The sequence below is a fragment of the Scyliorhinus torazame genome, chromosome 11, assembly GCF_047496885.1.
Source record: "Scyliorhinus torazame isolate Kashiwa2021f chromosome 11, sScyTor2.1, whole genome shotgun sequence".
NCBI lineage: Eukaryota > Metazoa > Chordata > Chondrichthyes > Carcharhiniformes > Scyliorhinidae > Scyliorhinus > Scyliorhinus torazame.
The window spans coordinates 238,804,194-238,823,401 of record NC_092717.1 but is presented as its reverse complement, the minus strand read 5'-3'; the positions used below and the strand labels follow the sequence as shown (position 1 = coordinate 238,823,401).

General features: G+C 46.5%; 1 protein-coding gene across 2 annotated transcripts in view; it reads right to left on the bottom strand.

The window, feature by feature from the left end:
• Window positions 1–3,136: 3,136 nt before the first annotated feature.
• Window positions 3,137–19,208, bottom strand: part of rida (reactive intermediate imine deaminase A) — a 29,261-nt gene continuing 13,189 nt past the window's right edge. For both annotated transcript variants that reach the window (XM_072468467.1, XM_072468466.1), the window contains exons 2-6: window positions 13,843–13,948; window positions 10,056–10,110; window positions 9,200–9,268; window positions 7,721–7,776; window positions 3,137–3,313 (exon numbers count right to left, since the gene is read on the bottom strand). In XM_072468467.1, coding sequence (XP_072324568.1) covers window positions 3,239–3,313; window positions 7,721–7,776; window positions 9,200–9,268; window positions 10,056–10,110; window positions 13,843–13,948 — 361 coding nt within the window. In that variant the 3' untranslated portion in view covers window positions 3,137–3,238. The remainder of the gene's footprint in view (window positions 3,314–7,720; window positions 7,777–9,199; window positions 9,269–10,055; window positions 10,111–13,842; window positions 13,949–19,208) is intronic.

The window sequence follows — 19,208 nt, the reverse complement described above, 5'->3', positions numbered from 1 at the left end:
GACAATTAAACAGCTCACTGGAATAGGGGCCTCTACAAAATATCCCCATCTTCAATGATGGGGAGCCCAACACATCAGTGCAAAGATGGAATTTGCTCCAATCTTCAGCCAGAAGTGCCAAGCAGCTGACCAATCTTGCACCCCCCCCCCCCCCCCCCCGAAGGTCCCCAGCATCACCGATGTAAGTCTTCAGCTAATTCAATTCATTCCACTGGAGACTGCAAAGGCTATCGGCCTTGACAACAGCCTGACAATAGTACTGAAGACTTGTTTCAGAACGTCACGGCCCTAGTTAAGCGGTTCCAGTACGGCTACAATGCTGGCATCTGCCCAGAATGTGGAAAATTGCCCAGGTGTACATCCTGTCCACAAAGAGCATGACAAATCCAACACTGCCAACTTCCTCCTAGTCTCGAAAGATGTGCTGTTAGGTGAATTGGACATTCTGAATTCTCCCTGTGTACCCGAACAGTCGCCGTAGTGTGGCAACCAGGGGCTTTTCACAGTAACTTCGTTGAAGTTGCAAAACTAATAAGATTATTTAGCGCACTGTGGCTTTACCTACACCCCATGGACTGCAGCAGTTCAAGGCAGCTCACCACCACCTTCTCAAGGGTAAATAGGGATGGGCAATGAATGCTGGCATAGACAGCGACACCCACATCCTTGAATAAAATAAAACTTTGGAGGGTTGTAGGGCCAGAGGAGGTTAGGTACAAGATGAGGATAGAGATTTGAAACAAGGGTTAGAAATTTAAAATTGCAGCATTTTAGGACAGTGAGCCAAGGATAGCTGGTGTTGATGGAATGTGTTGCACCCAATCCTGAACATAGCCAGTGACAAGACATGTGTCATGAGGTATCACGGGACAGCAGTCAGGAAGAGGAACTTTAGGATCCCACCTGCATTACCATGGAATTGGCAACAACTCCTTGTAAAATGTCTCGAAAGGTACAAAATGATGAGTACAGGCACACCAACGTAGTTATGTCCTGCATGATCTTCGTTAATTGCTCCGTTTGATTATGGGCATCGGGCCATTCCCAGAACAGAGAGGTTTATATCATTGCAGACTGAATCTCTTTTCATCTGGAAAACAAAGACTGAAGTGTGATCCAATAGAGGCAGCACGGTAGCATTGTGGATAGCACAATTGCTTCACAGCTCCAGGGTCCCAGGTTCGATTCCGGCTTGGGTCACTGTCTGTGCGGAGTCTGCACATCCTCCCAGTGTGTGCGTGGGTTTCCTCCGGGTGCTCCGGTTTCCTCCCACAGTCCAAAGATGTGCAGGTTAGGTGGATTGGCCATGATAAATTGCCCTTAGTGTCCAAAATTGCCCTGAGTGTTGGGTGGGGTTACTGGGTTATGGGGATAGGGTGGAGGTGTTGACCTTGGATAGGCTGCTCTTTCCAAGAGCCGGTGCAGACTCGATGGGGCGAATGGCCTCCTTCTGCACTGTAAATTCTATGATAATCTATGATTTAAGATTACGAAAGAGATTCAACCGGCTGAACACAGAAGATATTTCCACTTATGATCAAAATTATCATGATCAAAATTAGTGGCCATAAATATAATAAATCCAGTAGGGCTCCAAGATAAACCAGAGAGTGGTTAGAACGAGAAACACCTTAACACAAGGAGTGGTTGAGGTGATCAACAGATAGATTGTAGGGAAAACTAGATAACCACACAAGGGAGAAAGGAATAGAATGATATGCTGCAAATTGGGAGGAAGCTCGTATGGGGCATAAGGCTCATTTTGGATCTGCTGGGCTGAATGGCCTGTTTTTGCGCTGTATATTCGATGAATGCCCTGGTGTAATGGGCTTCTTTTCCTGCCATCGAACAACGTGAAGTTGAAAAGTCCAACACGCTGATGGATGGATGTTGCGACTCTGACTTTGGCAATAAGTGAGTTATTTTCAGAATTTCCTTGGAAGATTAAAAATTGTGTCATACATTAATGTAATGGTCCATGTTTCCCACATGGGAAATATGTATATCAAGTGAAGTGGCGTCAGCAGAGGCAGCATTACTGATTATAGGCATGCTCTGCCATTTAACTTGATGCCGCAAGACACAGGAAACACTTTGTGCATAATTTTGTTCATAACTCACTGGCTATTCCTGACACCAAGCACAATGTGAACTGACCTACGTAAATCTTACCAAACTATTTGTCAAAGTCTTCAGAGGAAGATAACGTCAGACATATACAAAATGCTTCATTGTTTTTTGCATTGCGTGCAGATCATTCTCTGCAGAAGCCATCTCCTTTATCCTGGCTGCTTGGAGAAGTAGTTAGAGAAGTTTGCTATACCATCCCCTCGAGCTTTCTTGCGCCATACAATAAAATCACGGTTAATCTTCTAACTCAAATCTCTCCTGCCTGATCCTCACATCCTTTGATTCCTTTGGTGTCTGAAAATCTGTCTTTGTCTTGAATAAATTCAATGACTGAGCATCCATTTTCTACAGTTGTGACCCCAGTTCCTTTGAAGTATGGCAGCAAGTCTGCTGCTCAGCCAGATATTCTACCCTGTGCCAATAATATTCCCTCTCCAGCCTCCAGTCTGTCCAGGGAATGCAGGAATATTTAAATTGGTGGAGCTCTCGCAGCATCACAAGCTGATACTTGTGCAAGTTTGGCAGTGATGGGTCGCCTAAAGTGTCTCGTCGCTCTTCAGAATGTTTTATAGCACTTTAAAGCAAAAAACAATTTCTCAAATAATGTCAATTAAAATTCAATAGATCAGAGAAGCATCAAATGAATTGGCCACTAATCTGTTTCTGGCAGTGGTGGATGGATGAGTGGGGTGTACAGGCAGACCAGTGCACCTCTTCGAGTACTGCCAAATGGGAATTGTATCTCTATCTAAATTGGCAGGCAGGACCTTGGTTTAGCAGCTTGCTTGAAATACATTTCAGCAGTTCGCTCAGTATTTCCCAGCCTAGATTTTTGAGAAAAACTAAGGAGCAAAACATCAATAAACAAATAAGTCCAGTCGCTTCATTTCACATGATATGCATTTCACATAACTTTGATCATTGGATATAAAGCACAATTGGCTACTGAAAAAATAATGGTTCTTGTTAAAGACAATTAGAGGTTTTAAAAAAAGAACAATCACAGTTAAATTTTTAAAGTTGTGTTATTTAAATTATTGATCCATACAAGACAAAAACTTAAATTGTAGTGCAGTGATTTCTTGTAGCTGCTGTATTAGTCTCCAATTTATAATTTTTGTTCCAGGGCCCCTTCCACAATAGGTCCCAATACAGCCACAGCTTCAATCTCCACTCGGCCTCCCTGCACAGGAGGGGGGGAAAATATCACAAAATTAGGCAAATATTTGACAGACAAACATGTATCAGTGACATGGGCTCTATAACGCAGCCCATTACATTCTTATGGGATCACAATGCTTCTGGATACACAGAATTTTCAGCACAAAAATCAGGCCATTCCACCCAAATGTTCCATGCTAGAATTTATACTCTGTACGAGCTCTTCCCAGCTTACTTCATCTCACCTGATCAGTCACCTATTCCTTTCTCATGAGCTTACCTAGCTTCACATTAAATGTATCTATGCTATTCACCTCAACCACTCAATGTACACTCACCAAGGCTCATCTGGAGCACCCTCCAAACCCATGACCTCTATCATTTTGAAGGACAAGGGCAGTAGATGCACAGGGACACCATCACCAGCAAGTTCCCCTCAAACCATCCGGACTTGGAATTAAATTATTCCCTCACCAAGGGTTAAGATCCTTGAACTCCTTCCCTAACAGCACGGTGGGTGCACCTACACCACAGGCATTGCAGCGGTTCAAGGTGGCAGCTCAGCACCGCCTTCCCAAGGGCAATTAGGGATGGGATGAATGCTGGTCTAATCAGCGATGTCCATATCCTGTGGAGAAATTAACTTAAAATGTGACAGCACGTTCCACATTCTCACCACGTTCTGGGTAAAGAAGTTCATCACAATCATATTGGATTAACTTGTGACCATCTTGTGTAAATGGTCCCTGGTGTGGACTCCCTTCAAGTAGATATATCTTGGTAACTGAACGGTTAATTAATTGAGCAAAACAAACGGCACACTTTTCAATTTCTTGTTTTCTTATTGCGCATAAGGGCAAAGAATCAAAAGATACAGCAGCCACGTGGTTATTTTACTGGACTAACAATCATGGATTCTAATCTCGCCATGGCAAACTAAGAAAATTAATCCCCTCATTATAGTATTTGGGGAGGCAGCGGACTAGATGTATTGTCATTGGACTAATCCAGAGGCCAGGCTAATGCCCTGGGTATACGGGTTCGAATCCCACCAAGGCAGGTGGAGGAATTTAAATTCAATTTAAAAAATCTGAAATCAAAAAGCTTGGCGAATGGGTGATTTTAAGAAAACCACACCAATGCCCTTTACGAATGGTTCAGAATCATTGGGGGGGGGGGGGGGGGGGGGGGGGGGATTCTTTTTCCCAGGTGGTAGTGGAGGCTGGGCCTTTGAATTTATTCCAGGCTGAGTTGGACAGAGCGGGGGGGGGGGGGGGGGGGGGAGAGGAGGGGGTGTCAAGGGTTATGGGGGGCAGACAGAAAAATGGAGCAGATACCGCAACCACATCAGTCATGATCTTACTGAATGGTGGAGCAGACTTGAAGGGCCGAATAGTCTATTCCAGCTCCCAAGTCTGGTTCATATGAAGTGGTGCTCTTGGAAGTTCCTGTTGGACTTGTACAGCGTAGGAGATCAAACACGAAAGGTAATGAGGAGGAACTGAAGTGGAGAACTAGAACATACGCTTGGCAGAATGCTAGCATTCTCACTTCAGAGTCATGTGACTGTGGATTCAAGGCTTACTCTACAACTTGATCTCGGAAGACACTGCAGTGCTTTGAAATTACCCTGAAAACCTCCCTCCAATACCCCTCCAGCTTGGGACAGGACCAAAACATATGAACGTGAATTGCGGGAGGCCCCCCACAACGTTCACAAACATCCTCTATCCCCTCAGAGAGTCGGTCATCCTCGCCTTTGTGAGGTGCGCCCAAAACACCACCTTCAGCTGTATCAGCCCGAACCTCGCGCACGAAGTTGAGGCAACCACCCTCCGGAGCACCTCACACCGCAACCCATCCTCCATGCTCTCTCCCAACTCTTCCTCCCCCTTTGTCTTAATCCCCTCCAGCAGTGCCTTCCCTTCTCCCTGAATCGCCCCATAAATCGGCGACACCACTCCCTTCTGCCGTCAGAACCTCCTCCAACAGCGTGGAGGCCAGCGCCACTGGAAAGCTCTGTATCTCCTTCTCAGCAAAATCTCAGACCTGCATTTACCAAAACATTTCTCCCTGCCCCAATCCATATTTTGCCCCCAGCTCCTTCAGTCCTGCAAACCGGCCCCCTAGAAAGAAATCCTTTTGTGCCCGGACTCCCTTCTCCTCCCATCTCCGAAAACTCCCATCCCACTTCCCTGGCTCAAATATGTGATTCCCCTGAATCGGCACTTCCATTGACCCCGCCCCCAGCCTAAAGTGCTGGCGCAACTGTCTCCAGATTTTCAACGCCGCTACTACTATCGGACACAAGTAGACTTACATTAACACTGCAATGAAGTTACTGTGAAAAGCCCCTAGTCGCCACACTCCGGCACCTGTACACGGAGGGAGAATTCAGAATGTCTTTCGGGACTTTGTGGGAGGAAACCGGAGCACCCGGAGGAAACCTACGCAGACATGGGGAGAACGTGCAGACGATGACCCAAGCCAGAATCAAACCTGGGACCCTGACGCTGTGAAGCAACAGTGCTAATCACTGTGCTATCATGTCGCCCTGCGGGGCCGGGTTCAAATCCCACCTTGGCAGATGGTGGAATTGGAATTCAATAAAAATCTGGAATTAGAAGTCTAACGATGACCATGAAACCACTGTCGATTGTCGTAAAAACCTATCACTACTGTCCTTTAGGGAAGGAAATCTGCCGTCCTTACCCGGTCTGGCCTACATGCAACTACGTGACTACCGAGCCACAGCTATGTGGTTGACTCTTAACTGTCACTCAGTTCAAGGTCAGTTAGGGATGGGCAATGAGTGCTGGCCCAGCGACGTCCACATCCTGTCAATTAATTTTTTAAAAAGAGATGGGAGGCACTGAGAGCACGAGTGAGGTTAAAGTCTGGAGTAATTATCAACACCGAGACCTCAATTACATGCTGACCAGCCATTCATGTGAAATGGGTGGGAAACGGTAGTTAGCTAGGGGATACCAGGGGACATTTGAGTGGGCGGAGGGTTCGGATGACATTAAGGAAAGACTCACTGGAAAACAGGAAGGTCGCTGAGAGGGCTTTTTTTTTTAAAAAAAGAAAGTGCTTGCGAGGGTTGTGGGAAAACAGGCAAACAAACCCCAACGGTAAATTTTAAGATTCAAAGTTAGATCCATGCAGGAAATTGAAATCCTGATTTATGTTCCCAGAGACTGAATTTGCAGTAGATTTGTAATATTCTGAAGAGATACAGGGCAAAACATTAAATTTGTTATTTGATTTTGAATATTTAAGGTGAATTGAATATAAAAATAGTGAGGTTATGCTTCAGTTATAAAGAATACTAGTGAGACCACACCTGGAATACTGTATACCGTATGGTCACCTTATTTAAGGAGGGGTGTGACTGCGTTGAAAGGAAGGTTTACCAGACTAAAACCTGGAATGGACGGTTGTCTTATGAGAAAAGATTGGAGAGGCTGGCTTGTATCCACTTGAATTTAGAAGTTTTAGGGGTGATGTGATTGAAACATACTTGATCCCGGATGTGGGAGAATCAAGAACTAGGGGTCACTGACACCCATTTAAAACGGAAGTGAGGCAAAACATTTTCTCAAGAGAGTGGTGAGTCTTTGGAACGCTTCTTGAAAAAGCAGTGGAAGCTTTGCGTCCCTAGTAGCCCGGCGAAGGATTCTTCTTCAGCGGAAGGATGCGAGGCCCCCCAAGCGTGGAATCCTGGATCAACGATATGGCGGGGTTTATTAAATTGGAGAGGGTGAAATTTGCCTCAAGGGGATCGGTGCAAGGGTTTCTCAGGCGGTGGCAACCGTTCTTAAACTTTCTGGCAGAACGGTAGACAATGGTCAGCAGCAGCAGCAACCGGGGGGGGGGGGGGGGGGGGGGGGGGGGGGAGAGGTTCTATTTTATTTTTGTCTGTCTATACTGGGGGATCTGAGGGGGTGTATATGTTTGCTATGTGTTTCGGCGGGTGTTAATTTATTATTTATGTATAGGGGGGAGGGGGGCACTGGGTTTTTTTGTTTTGTATTTAACTCTATTGGGTTCCTTTTACATTTTGTTTGCTGATATTTTGTGAAAACTTTCATAAAAGTTATTTAAAAAAAAGAAAAAGCAGTGGAAGCAGAGTCTTTGAATATTTTTAAGACCGAGGTGGATAGATTCTTGGTAAGCACGGGGTTCTAGGTTAGCAGGGGTAGGTGAATTCAGATTGAAGTTACTACCAGATCAACCATGATCTTATAAAAATGGGGGAAGGCTCGAGAGCCAGAATGGCCTATCCCTGCTCCTTGTTCGTATGTCTTCGACCAGCTTTTCTTCCCAATCGTTTAACATTTCCTAATTCGTCCCACATGATCCAATGCTTTGGGTCAGTTCTCCAGTACAAGCCAATGAGAGACACCAAACAACCAAACCACCTTACCCGTGGCAATGCAGCAACTTGGTAGGCAGCCCTGGCTGGGAAGTTAGTTGTGAAATCTGAGAAGAAAAAAACAAAAGTTTACTTCACTCAGAATTGACAGATAAGAAACAGGTCATTCTGTCCAAGTACTCTATCCAAGTGTTTATGGCCCTACAAGTGCCTCCTCTTACCCTGCTGTTCCTTTCTTTGTCATCTAGCTTCCCCTTATATGCATCTATGCTATTCGCCTCAGCCACTCTATAGTAAAATAAAAGACAATGCGTTGGTCAGAAGCAATAAATGTTTTTTATATGAACTGGAATAAGTCAGACGGGGGTCCTATTTCTGATCGTCAATAGGAAAGTGTTTAAGTGTCGCTGTTAAATAGTAAGAATCACTTCAGCATTCGCCGTCATGGATTATAATTCGAGGAGTTATTAATCTCCAAACCCATCCATTTACAAACATGAGAGCTAGACTAGCTTTCGAGGGAATGCAATGAGTGCTCACTGGACTGATTGTTGGGATTTCACAGCCCAAGGCCTCCATTTAGATGAATGAAGGGAGAGTTTATTAAAACAGAATTCTTAAGATTTTGACAGGATAGACGCTGAGAGGCTCATATCCTGAGTAACTCGCCTTCCGACTCCTCAACGTCTGTCCACCATCTACAAGGCACAAGTCAAGAATGCGATGGAATACTCTCCACTTGCCCGGATAGGTGCCGCTCCAACAAGACTCAAGAACTCAACTCCATTCCATACAAAGCAGTCTGCTTGATGGGTACCCCATCCACCACCTTAAACATTCACTCCCTCCGTCAGTGATCAACAATGGCAGCAGTGTACCATCTACATGATGCACTGCAGCAAGTCACCAGCACCTTCAAAACTCATGATCTCTACCACCTAGAAGAACAAGGGCAGCAGATGCATGGAAATGCCATCACCTGCAAGTTCCCTCCAAGCGCCACACCTTCCTAACTTTGAACTGTATCCTTATTCCTTTACTGTTGCTGGTTCAAAATCCTGGACCTCCCTCTTTAAAAGCACGATGGGTGTACCTACACCACATGGACTGCAGCGGTTCAAGAAGTCAGCTCACCATCACCTTCTCAAAGGGTATTTTGGGATGGGCAATAATGTTAACCGTGCCAACGAGACCCACGTTAAACGAAGGAATTTTTTTTAAAAAAGGCTGTTTTCCCCAGATGGGGAATCTGGGGCTAGATGTCACAGTCTCAGAATAAGAGATAAGCACTTTGAAGGAGGAACTTCTTCACTCACAGTTGTGACCCTTTATGGTTCTCTACCCTGGGAGGCTGTCATTGCTTACATAGAGTATATTCAAGGCTGCTATTGCTACATTTTGGATACTAAAAGGAATATGGCGATACGAGTGGGGAAGTGGAGTGAGGTAGAAATTTAGCCTGCTCTTATTTATTTTGTTCTTACACTTGCATTGCCATAAAGCTATCCAAACATGGAGATCTATACTCACATTTCTTGTAAACATCGTTAACACAGTTGAAGTCGTTGATGTCTGCCAGCAGAACGGTTGTTTTTACAACTATAGTGTAAATTAAAACAAACACTCCTCAGTAAGTGCTCAAAATTAAATCCAAGTCAATATGTCATAAAATATCTATCTTCCCAAAGCACGATTTAAGTAATATTCTCTGCCAGATTGTAAATTCAGCACTACCACACAAAATACATTACTCCATTAAGTAGATTTGAATAACAGAAAATGCCAGAACTATAGTCAGCCGGTTAAGGAGTATTGACAGAGAAAGGCACCGAGTTAACAGATCAGGTCAATGAGCTCGCAGTTTAAGGTCATCAACCTGAAACATTAACTTTGCTTTCTCCACAGGTGCTGCAAGTTTTCCATTTTTATATCAGAAATTCCGCCATCCAGTGTGGTAGCTTGGCCCCCTTTAGGGATGATTGTTCGCGGGTCACGTTACCCGCTTGGGGCCTATTGCGTGGGAGCACGTGAACCCTGACCAATGGGAATAAAACGTGTGGCCCTGGGAGCAGGGGCCTAGGGAAGAGCAATGACCTCTATGATATACCTCTGTGCCTGCACACAGTTTAACCTCATTTTTGTAACCTCATCACTCTCACTCACGTAGCCTCCTCAGTTGTACCACGGCTATTACAGTATTTGGCTTTGTTTTAAACATCTCAGTTCCAGTTGAAAGTAGATTTGGTGATATTCCTTACGAAGCACAAATCATTCATTTATTTTTTGGTTACTCCCCCTCTACTTTGGTCTTCCTGGTTTATGATTGAAAAAGCGCTCTTGCTGGCTCTGTGCGACAAAGGAGGAACGCCACATTTTAACCTCATACCATTATTGTAGTTACAGTTTGCAACCTTGAGGATCTCTCCCATGTTGATGAGTGCCTGCCACAGAGAACATTACAAATCAGTTCAGATGATCAGCCATTTCTTTTGTCATTTTTCTGTGTAAATTTACTCGGAACCTGAAAAAGATTTTCCTCAAACATCTTTTTAGATTGCAATCATTTAAATAGCTACAAGCTTTTCAAAGTGAAGATTAATTTATGTTACAGTCTTGGATTGGAAAATGTTTCAGAATTAAAGCACAGTCTGCATGCCCAAACCTGCAAATAACCTTCAAAGATTAGGTCATAGATCATAGTGATTCATAAAGTGCCCCCACATTACTGCATTGGCAATAGTCATCAAGTCTTAACTGTTGATCAACCACAAAAATCTCAGATTGTGTCAAACCTAGCTGGGTAGGTCCAGTGAAAAATAGCCAATTCTCTCAATCAGATTAGTTATAGAACATTACAGCGCAGTACAGGCCCTTTGGCCCTCGATGTTGCGCCGACCTGTGAAACCACTCTAAAGCCCATCTACACTATTCCCTTATCGTCCATATGTCTATGCAATGACCATTTGAATGCCCTGAGTGTTGGCGAGTCCACTACTGTTGCAGGCAGGGCATTCCACGCCCTTACCACTCTCTGAATAAAGAACCTACCTCTGACATCTGTCTTATATCTATCTCCCCTCAATTTAAAGCTATGTCCCCTCGTGCTAGACATCACCATCCGAGGAAAAAGGCTCTCACTGTCCACCCTATCCAATCCTCTGATCATCTTGTATGCCTCAATTAAGTCACCTCTTAACCTTCTCTCTAACGAAAACAGCCTCAAGTCCCTCAGCCTTTCCTCATAAGATCTTTCCTCAATACCAGCCAACATTCTGGTAAATCTCCTCTGCACCCTTTCCAACGCTTCCACATCCTTCCTATAATGCGGCGACCAGAACTGCACGCAATACTCCAAATGCGGCCGCACCAGAGTTTTGTACAGCTGCAACATGACCTCATGGCTCCGAAACTCAATCCCTCTACCATAAAAGCTAACACACCGTACGCCTTCTTTACAACCCTCTCAACCTGGGTGGCAACGTTCAGGGATCTATGTACATGGACACCAAGATCTCTCTGCTCATCCACACTGCCAAGAATCTTACCATTAGCCCAGTACTCTGTCTTCCTGTTATTCCTTGTAAAATGAATCACCTCACACTTTTCTGCATTAAACTCCATTTGCCACCTCTCAGCCCAGCGCTGCAGCTTATCTATGTCCTTCTGTAACTTGTAACATCCTTCCGCACTGTCCACAACTCCACCGACTTTAGTGTAATCTGCAAATTTACTCACCCATCCTTCTACGCCCTCCTCCATGTCATTTATAAAAATGACAAACAGCAGTGGCCCCAAAACAGATCCTTGTGGTACACCACTAGTAACTGGACACCAGTCTGAACATTTCCCATCAACCACCACCCTTTGTCTTCTTCCAGCTAGCCAATTTCTGATCCAAACTGCTAAATCACCCTGAATCCCATGCCTCTGTATTTTCTGCAGTAGCCTACCGTGGGGAACCTTATCAAATGCTTTACTGAAATCCATATACACCACATCAACTGCTTTACCCTCATCCACCTGTTTGGTCACCTTCTCAAAGAACGCAATAAGGTTTGTGAGGCACGACCTACCCTTCACAAAACCGTGTTGACTATCTCTAATCAAATTCATTTAGCACCTCTCCTATCTCCTCGGACTCCAAACACAACTTCCCACTACTGTCCTTGACTGGCCCTACTCTTACCCTCGTCATTTGTTTATTCCCGACATATCTATAGAAAGCTTATGTCAGATTTCAGAACAGTAAACCAGTGGTTTACAAAGAATAACCCACTTGTGTCCTAGTAAGGAGCTGGTTTAGCACAGGGCTAAGGAGCTGGCTTTTTCAGGGACCTATGTACATGGACCGAGATCTCTCTGCTCATCCACACTGCCAAGAATCTTACCATTAGCCCAGTACTCTGCCTTCCTGTTATTCCTTCCAAAATGAATCACCTCACACTTTTCTGCATTAAACTCCATTAAACTGCCTGCAGCACGGTTCAATTCCCGTACCAGCCTCCCCGAACAGGCGCCGGAATGTGGCGACTAGGGGCTTTTCACAGTAACTTCATTTGAAGCCTACTTGTGGCAATAAGCGATTTCATTTCATTTCAACAGAACTCACTTACATTTAGGAGCATCTGCGATCTATAGGAACATAGAAAATAGCAGGAGTAGGTCATTCTGCCCTTCAAACCTACTCCGCCATTTGATATGATCATGGCTGATCCACTCTCAACGTAATACTCCGCGTTCTCCTCATACCCCTTGACAACTTTAGAGTCTAGAAATCCAGTTCCTTCTTAAAGGCCTCCACAGCCTTCTGTGGTAGCGAATTCCACAGGTTCACTACCCTCAGAGAAGAGATTTCTCTTCATCTCAGTTCGGAGTGGCCAATCCCATACACTGAGACTGTGCCCCCTTGTTCTAGACCAGCCCCAGCCAGTGGAAAATAACATCCCTGCAACCAGCCTGTCCAGCCCTGTCAGAATTTTATATGTTTCAATCAGATCCCCTTTCATTCTTCTGAATTCCAGTGAATACAGGACTCAGGGACCTAATGTCACTCATACGACAATCCTCCCATCCCAAGAATCAATCTGGTGAAACCAAAGAGAAAATGCTGGAAAATCTCAGCAGGTCTGGCAGCATCTGTAGAGAGAGAACAGAGTTAACGTTTTGAGTCCAGATGACTCTCTGTCAAAGCTCTGACAAAGGGTCATCTGGACTTGAAACGTTAGCTCTTTTCTCTCCCTACGGATGCTGCCAAACCTGCTGAGATTTTCCAGCATTTTTTCTTTGGTTTCAGATTCCAGCATCCGCAGTAATTTGCTTTTATCAATCTGGTGAACCTTTGTTACACTTCCTCCATGTACAGCATCTACATCCTTTTTTCGATAATGTTACAATCCCAGTTGGTGCTTTAATTGGAGAGGAGATCCCAGAATGGAATCCTGGCCCAAAAGAGCATGAACTTTTATTTAGTTTTTTTTTAAACATAAAATGTGGAGGAACAGAGCCACAGGACCATTAATTAGTTTTAACAAGAAGGAAAATTAATTTATTAAACATGAAAAGTTGGATTATTACACAATACTACTTTACTCCCCCCGTGGCTTATTACAAATTGCATCTTAAATTACAATGGTCTCATTAACACAAAGTCCCTTTTAAGCACACAAGATGACTGTGGTCAAATACACTCTCCACTCTGAACTCCAAGTAAATGCCTGTGGATTTTGGATTTCTCCTCAGAACACCCACCTCCCAATGATGGTTGTTCAAACTCCACTCCCCAAAAAATATGCTATAAAATCTTCTCTCATAATTATGCTTTCCCTTAGCGATTTGCATTCCAAAATCCAATCCAGATTTTCCAAATGACAATGATGAAAAACCTTTTCCATGACGAGTGCTGATGATCTGGAATGCACTGCTTGGTGGATACAAACTCATTCTTGGCTTCAAAATGGCATCAGATAAATACATGAAGATGAAAAACACTGCAGGGATATAGGGAAAAAGGCAGGCGAGTGGAACTAACTGGACTGCATTTCGAAAGTAGACTATGGGCCGAATGGCCTCCGTTGCACTGTAAATTCTATGATTCTATGCTGCAGTATTCTACGATACACAAGGTACAGTATTAATTAGGCAAAAATTTGTTGTTAATGAAGCAAAGACATTACCTGCTTAGCTTCCTGTGTTGTTCCTCCAGTCACAAGCTGTCCAGTTGCAGGATCCAACCCTAGCTGCCCGGAAATGTACATGGTCCGATCCACCACCACTGCTTGGCTATAAAATCCATTTACAAAGTGATTGGTCATACAGCACACCAAAAAACAGTTCAGAAGGGTAAGGGAAGGCATTTGCAGGGCCCAAAATACAAGAATTCCCTCTGCTTCTTTAATCCATTTTTTGGTCGGCAGTCCTAATATCTCCTTATGTAGCTCAGCATCAAATTCTGTTTGATTAGACTTCTATGACAAACCTTAGGATGTTTTACTACATTAGAGGTGCTCCATGAATACCTCTTCCAACTTTAGAAAAAGACTCCAGATAGAGTCTTTTAAGGTCAATAGAGTTTTCCTTATGCCCTGATTCAATGCCTAACAATTAATGTTACTGGAGCATTATATGCTCATGAAGCTTTCATTGAATTGCATCTCTTAAAATTGTGCAGCTATACATCAGCAGCTCTCAGATTAGATCCATGGGCTTATCCTATCCACAATGATAGCCAGGGATGTTACATTCAGCAACATAAACATTGGCCCAGATTGAAGTTTACAGGCCTCCTGGAGAGCGCACTGTGTGGGATTTCATAGAATTTATAGATTTCATAGAATTTACAGTGCAGGAGGAGGCCATTCGGCCCATCGAGTCTGCACCGGCTCTTGGAAAGAGCACCCTACCCAAGCCCACACCCACCCTATCCCCATAACCCAGTAACCCTACCCAACACGAAGGGCAATTTTGGACACAAAGGACAATTTTGGCACTAAGGGCAATTTAGCTTGGTCAATCCACCTGCACATCTTTGGACTGTGGGAGAAAACCGGAGCACCCGGAGGAAACCCACGCACACACAGGCAGAACATGCAGACTCCGCACAGACAGTGACCAGGCCGGGAATCGAACCTGGGACCCTGGAGCTGTGAAGCAATTGTGCTAACCACTATGCTACCGTGCTGCCCAAGACCAGATTGGAGCAAGTCTCTTCTCCAAGGCTTGTAAATAAGTACAATAGCAAGAAAGTATCTTGGGTGAAGATAAGAAATAACAAGGGGAAGACGACACTGGTGGGAGTAATCTTTAGGCCCCCAAACAGTAGCTAGACTGTAGGACGGGGAATAAATCAGGAGATAATAAAGGCCTGTAAAAACAACAGCACCTTAATCACGGGTGACTTCAATCTTTATGTAGATTGGTAAATTCAAATTGGCAGAGGTAGCCAGGAGGAAAAATTCACAAGAGCGTATTTGGAACAGTTTTCTTGAACAATATTTTGGATCCAACCAGGATCTGGCTTTTTTGGATTTGGTAATGTGCAATGAGGCAGGTTTACTAAATTATGAGCAAAAGATCCCCTCAGAAGCAGTGACCATATCATGGTGGAATTTAGCATTGAGAGTGAGAAACTTGGGTCAGAAACAACTGTGTTACAATTAAATAACAGTAATTGTAAAGGAATGAGAGCAGAGTTGGCTGGAGTTGACTGGGAAAGGAGCTAAACAGGAAAGATGGTTGATCAGCAATGGCAGATGTTTCTGAAAATAGGTCATGACTCACGTCAAAGAAAAATCCCAGTGAGGAAGAATGATTCTAGGAAGGGGATAAATCAACTATGTTTAACCGAAAAGTTAAGGATAGTCTTAAACTGAAAGAAAAAAACATACAATGCAGCAAAGATTAGTGGTAAGCGAGAGGATTGGGCAAGTTTTAAAAACCAACAAAAGATGACAAAAAAAGAGGAAAATATAAACTATGAGGGTAAGCTAGCAAGTAATATAAAAAAAGACAGCAAGAGTTTTTTTAAATATATAGAAAGGAAGAGAGCCAAAGTGAACGTGGGTCTCTTGAAATGAAATGAAATGAAAATCGCTTATTGTCACAAGTAGGCGTCAAATGAAGTTACTGTGAAAAGCCCCTAGTCGCCACATTCCGGCGCCTGTTCGGGGAGGCTGTTACGGGAATGTGGCGACTAGGGGCTTTTCACAGTAACTTCATTTGAAGCCTACTTGTGACAATAAGCGATTTATTTCATTTCAAGGGACCCACGTTGACTTTGGCTCTCTTCCTTTCTATATATTTCAGGGCATGAAATTGGGGAAATAATAATGGGGAACAAGGAAATGGCAGAGGAGTTAAACAAGTACGTTGTATCAGTCTTCAGTGGAAGACACTAATAACATTCCAAAAATACTAAATAATCAATGGGCAGATGGAAAAAAAGGAGGAAATAAATACAATCACACCAGGAAAGAAGCATTAAGGAAACTAACAGGGCTAAAGGCCGATATGTTCCCTGGGCCTGATAGGTTGCATCCCAGGATATTAAAGGACGTAGCTACAGAGATAGTGGATGCACTGGTAGTAATCTTCCAAGAATCCTTAAATCCGGGGCAGCACAGTGGTTAGCACTGCTGCATCACAACGCCGAGGACCCGGGATAGATCCTGGCCCTGGGTCACTGTCCATGTGTAGTTTGCACATTCTCCCAGTGTCTGCATTGGTCTCACCCCCACAACCCAAAATGATGTGCAGGGTAAGTGAATTGGCCATACGAAATTGCCTTTTAATTGGAAAAAAGGAATTGGGTACTGTAAAAAAAATTTTTAATCCTTAAATTCTGAAAAAGTGCCAGAGGATTGGAAAATTGCCAATGTAACATCTTTATTCAAAAAGGGAGGGAGACAAAATACAAGTAACTAGTTAGCTTGACTTCAGAGATTGGGAAAATGTTGAGTCCATTATAAAGGATGTAATAGCAGAGCATTTAGAAATGCAGAGAATCAAGCAGTTGGCATGGATTCATGAAGAGGAAATCGTGCCTGACACATTTATTAGAATTTACGAGCAGGATAGATGAAGGGGAACAAGTAGATGTAATATCCTTGGATGCCCAAAAAGTGTTCGATAAGGTACCATACAAAAGGCTATTTAACAAGATAAAAGAGACCATGGGCGAAATTCTCCGTTATCGGCGGAAACTCCGCCGATCGGCGCAAAAAACGGCGCAAATCCCACTTGCGTCACGTCATAAAAATGGGCCGATAGTCTGCGGCCCGAAATGGGCTAGCAGCGACGTAACGGGATCCGCGCTTGCGCAGTGGTTCACGCCGTGCAGCGTCATACGCGCTGCACGGCGTGACGGCTCATAAGGCCGCGCAGCTCCCCCCCACCCGACCGGAACAGCCGACCGCAACACCCGACTTGATGGCTGGCCGTCGCTCAGCCCCGAGGTTCGAGTCACGCGATGTGGAGGCGCTCCTGGATGCGGTGGAGCAGAGGAGGGACGCCCTGTATCCCGGGCACGGCCGCAGAGTTGCCCCACGCCACAGCCGGCGTCTGTGGAGGGAGGTGGCAGAGGCCGTCACCGCTGTGGCCCTAACACCACGGACAGGCACCCAGTGCCACAAGAAGGTGAACGACCTCGTCAGAGCAGGCAGGGTGAGCGTCCCCCATACCCCCCATATCCCCTCTCCCCCAAATCCCCCCCTCCCCCATATCAACCTCCCCCATATCCCCCCCTCCCCCATATCCCCCCCTCCCCCATATCCCCCCCTCCCCATATTCCCCATATTCCCCCCTCCCCATATCCCCCCCTCCCCCATATCCCCCCTCCCCCATATCCCCCATATTCCCCCCTCCCCCATATTCCCCCCTCCCCCATATCCCCCCTCCCCCATATTCCCCCCTCCCCCATATTCCCCCCTCCCCCATATTCCCCCCTCCCCCATATCCCCCCTGCCCCATATTCCCTATATCCCCCCTCCCCATATCCCCCCTCCCATATATCCCCCTCCCCCATATTCCCCCTCCACCATATCCCCCATAATACCCCCTCCCCCATATCCCCCCTCCCCCATATCCCCCATATCCCCCCTCCCCATATCCCCCCCTCCCCCATATCCCCCCTCCCCCATATCCCCCCTCCCCCATATTCCCCCCTCCCCCATATTCCCCCCTCCCCCATATCCCCCATATTCCCCCCCTCCCCCATATCCCCCCTGCCCCATATTCCCTATATCCCCCCTCCCCATATCCCCCCTCCCTTATATCCCCCCTCCCCCATATCCCCCCTCCCCCATATCCCCCCTCCACCATATCCCCCATAATACCCCCTCCCCCATATCCCCCCTCCCCCATATCCCCCCTCCCCCATATCCCCCCCCTCCCCCATATCCCCCATATCCCCAAGTGAATCCAGCCCTAACCTTAACCTCTGCAATGCACGCGCAACCGATGGCGTGCATTCATATACCTGCCTAACACTGTTGCCTTTTACCCCTGCCACCCCCCCCCCCCCCCCAGGAGAAGCGCGCACACAACAATAGGGAGCATGTGAGGACTGGAGGAGGGCCCGCTGATGAGAGGCCACTGACCGTACACGAGGAAAGGGCCCTGGAACTGGCTGGCGGACCTGAGGACCGGGAGGTTGCTGATGCAGAGGTCGGGGCCCCACGAGCAAGTGAGCCACCAACAGCCCGTCCCCATATCCCCCCTCCCCTATATCCCCCTCTCCCGTATCACCTGATCACTGCCTGATGTCTAACCATGCATGCTTCATTGTGTATCGCAGGACCAAACGTCCAGGCACCCATCCCCGCAGATGCAGACCGCCCGCAGAATGCCCCTCGGAGACCACGGGAGACGGAGAGACCCGCACCCTCCAGCATGCGACGCCCGCAGGATGCCCCTCGGAGACCACGGGAGACGGAGAGACCCGAACCCTCCAGCATGCGACGCCCGCAGGATGCCCCTCGGAGACCACGGGAGACGGAGAGACCCGAACCCTCCAGCATGCGACGCCCGCAGGATGTCCCTCGGAGACCACGGGAGACGGAGAGACCCGAACCCTCCAGCATGCGACGCCCGCAGGATGCCCCTCGGAGACCACGGGAGTCGGAGAGACCTGGAGCAACAGGGAGACGACACCCCCGTCACGTGCGGGAGCGACCACCCAGCGATGAGGGGGGCAGCCACAGGCCCCCGTCACATCCGAGCCAGGACACCACTACCCGGGACACCACTACCCGGGACACCCCTACCCGGGACACCCCTACCCGGGACACCCCTACCCGGGACACCCCTACCCGGGACACCCCTACCCGGGACACCCCTACCCGGGACAGCACTACCCGGGACAGCACTACCCGGGACAGCACTACCCGGGACAGCACTACCCGGGACAGCACTACCCGGGACAGCACTACCCGGGACAGCACTACCCGGGACAGCACTACCCGGGACAGCACTACCCGGGACAGCACTACCCGGGACAGCACTACCCGGGACAGCACTACCCGGGACAGCACTACCCGGGACAGCA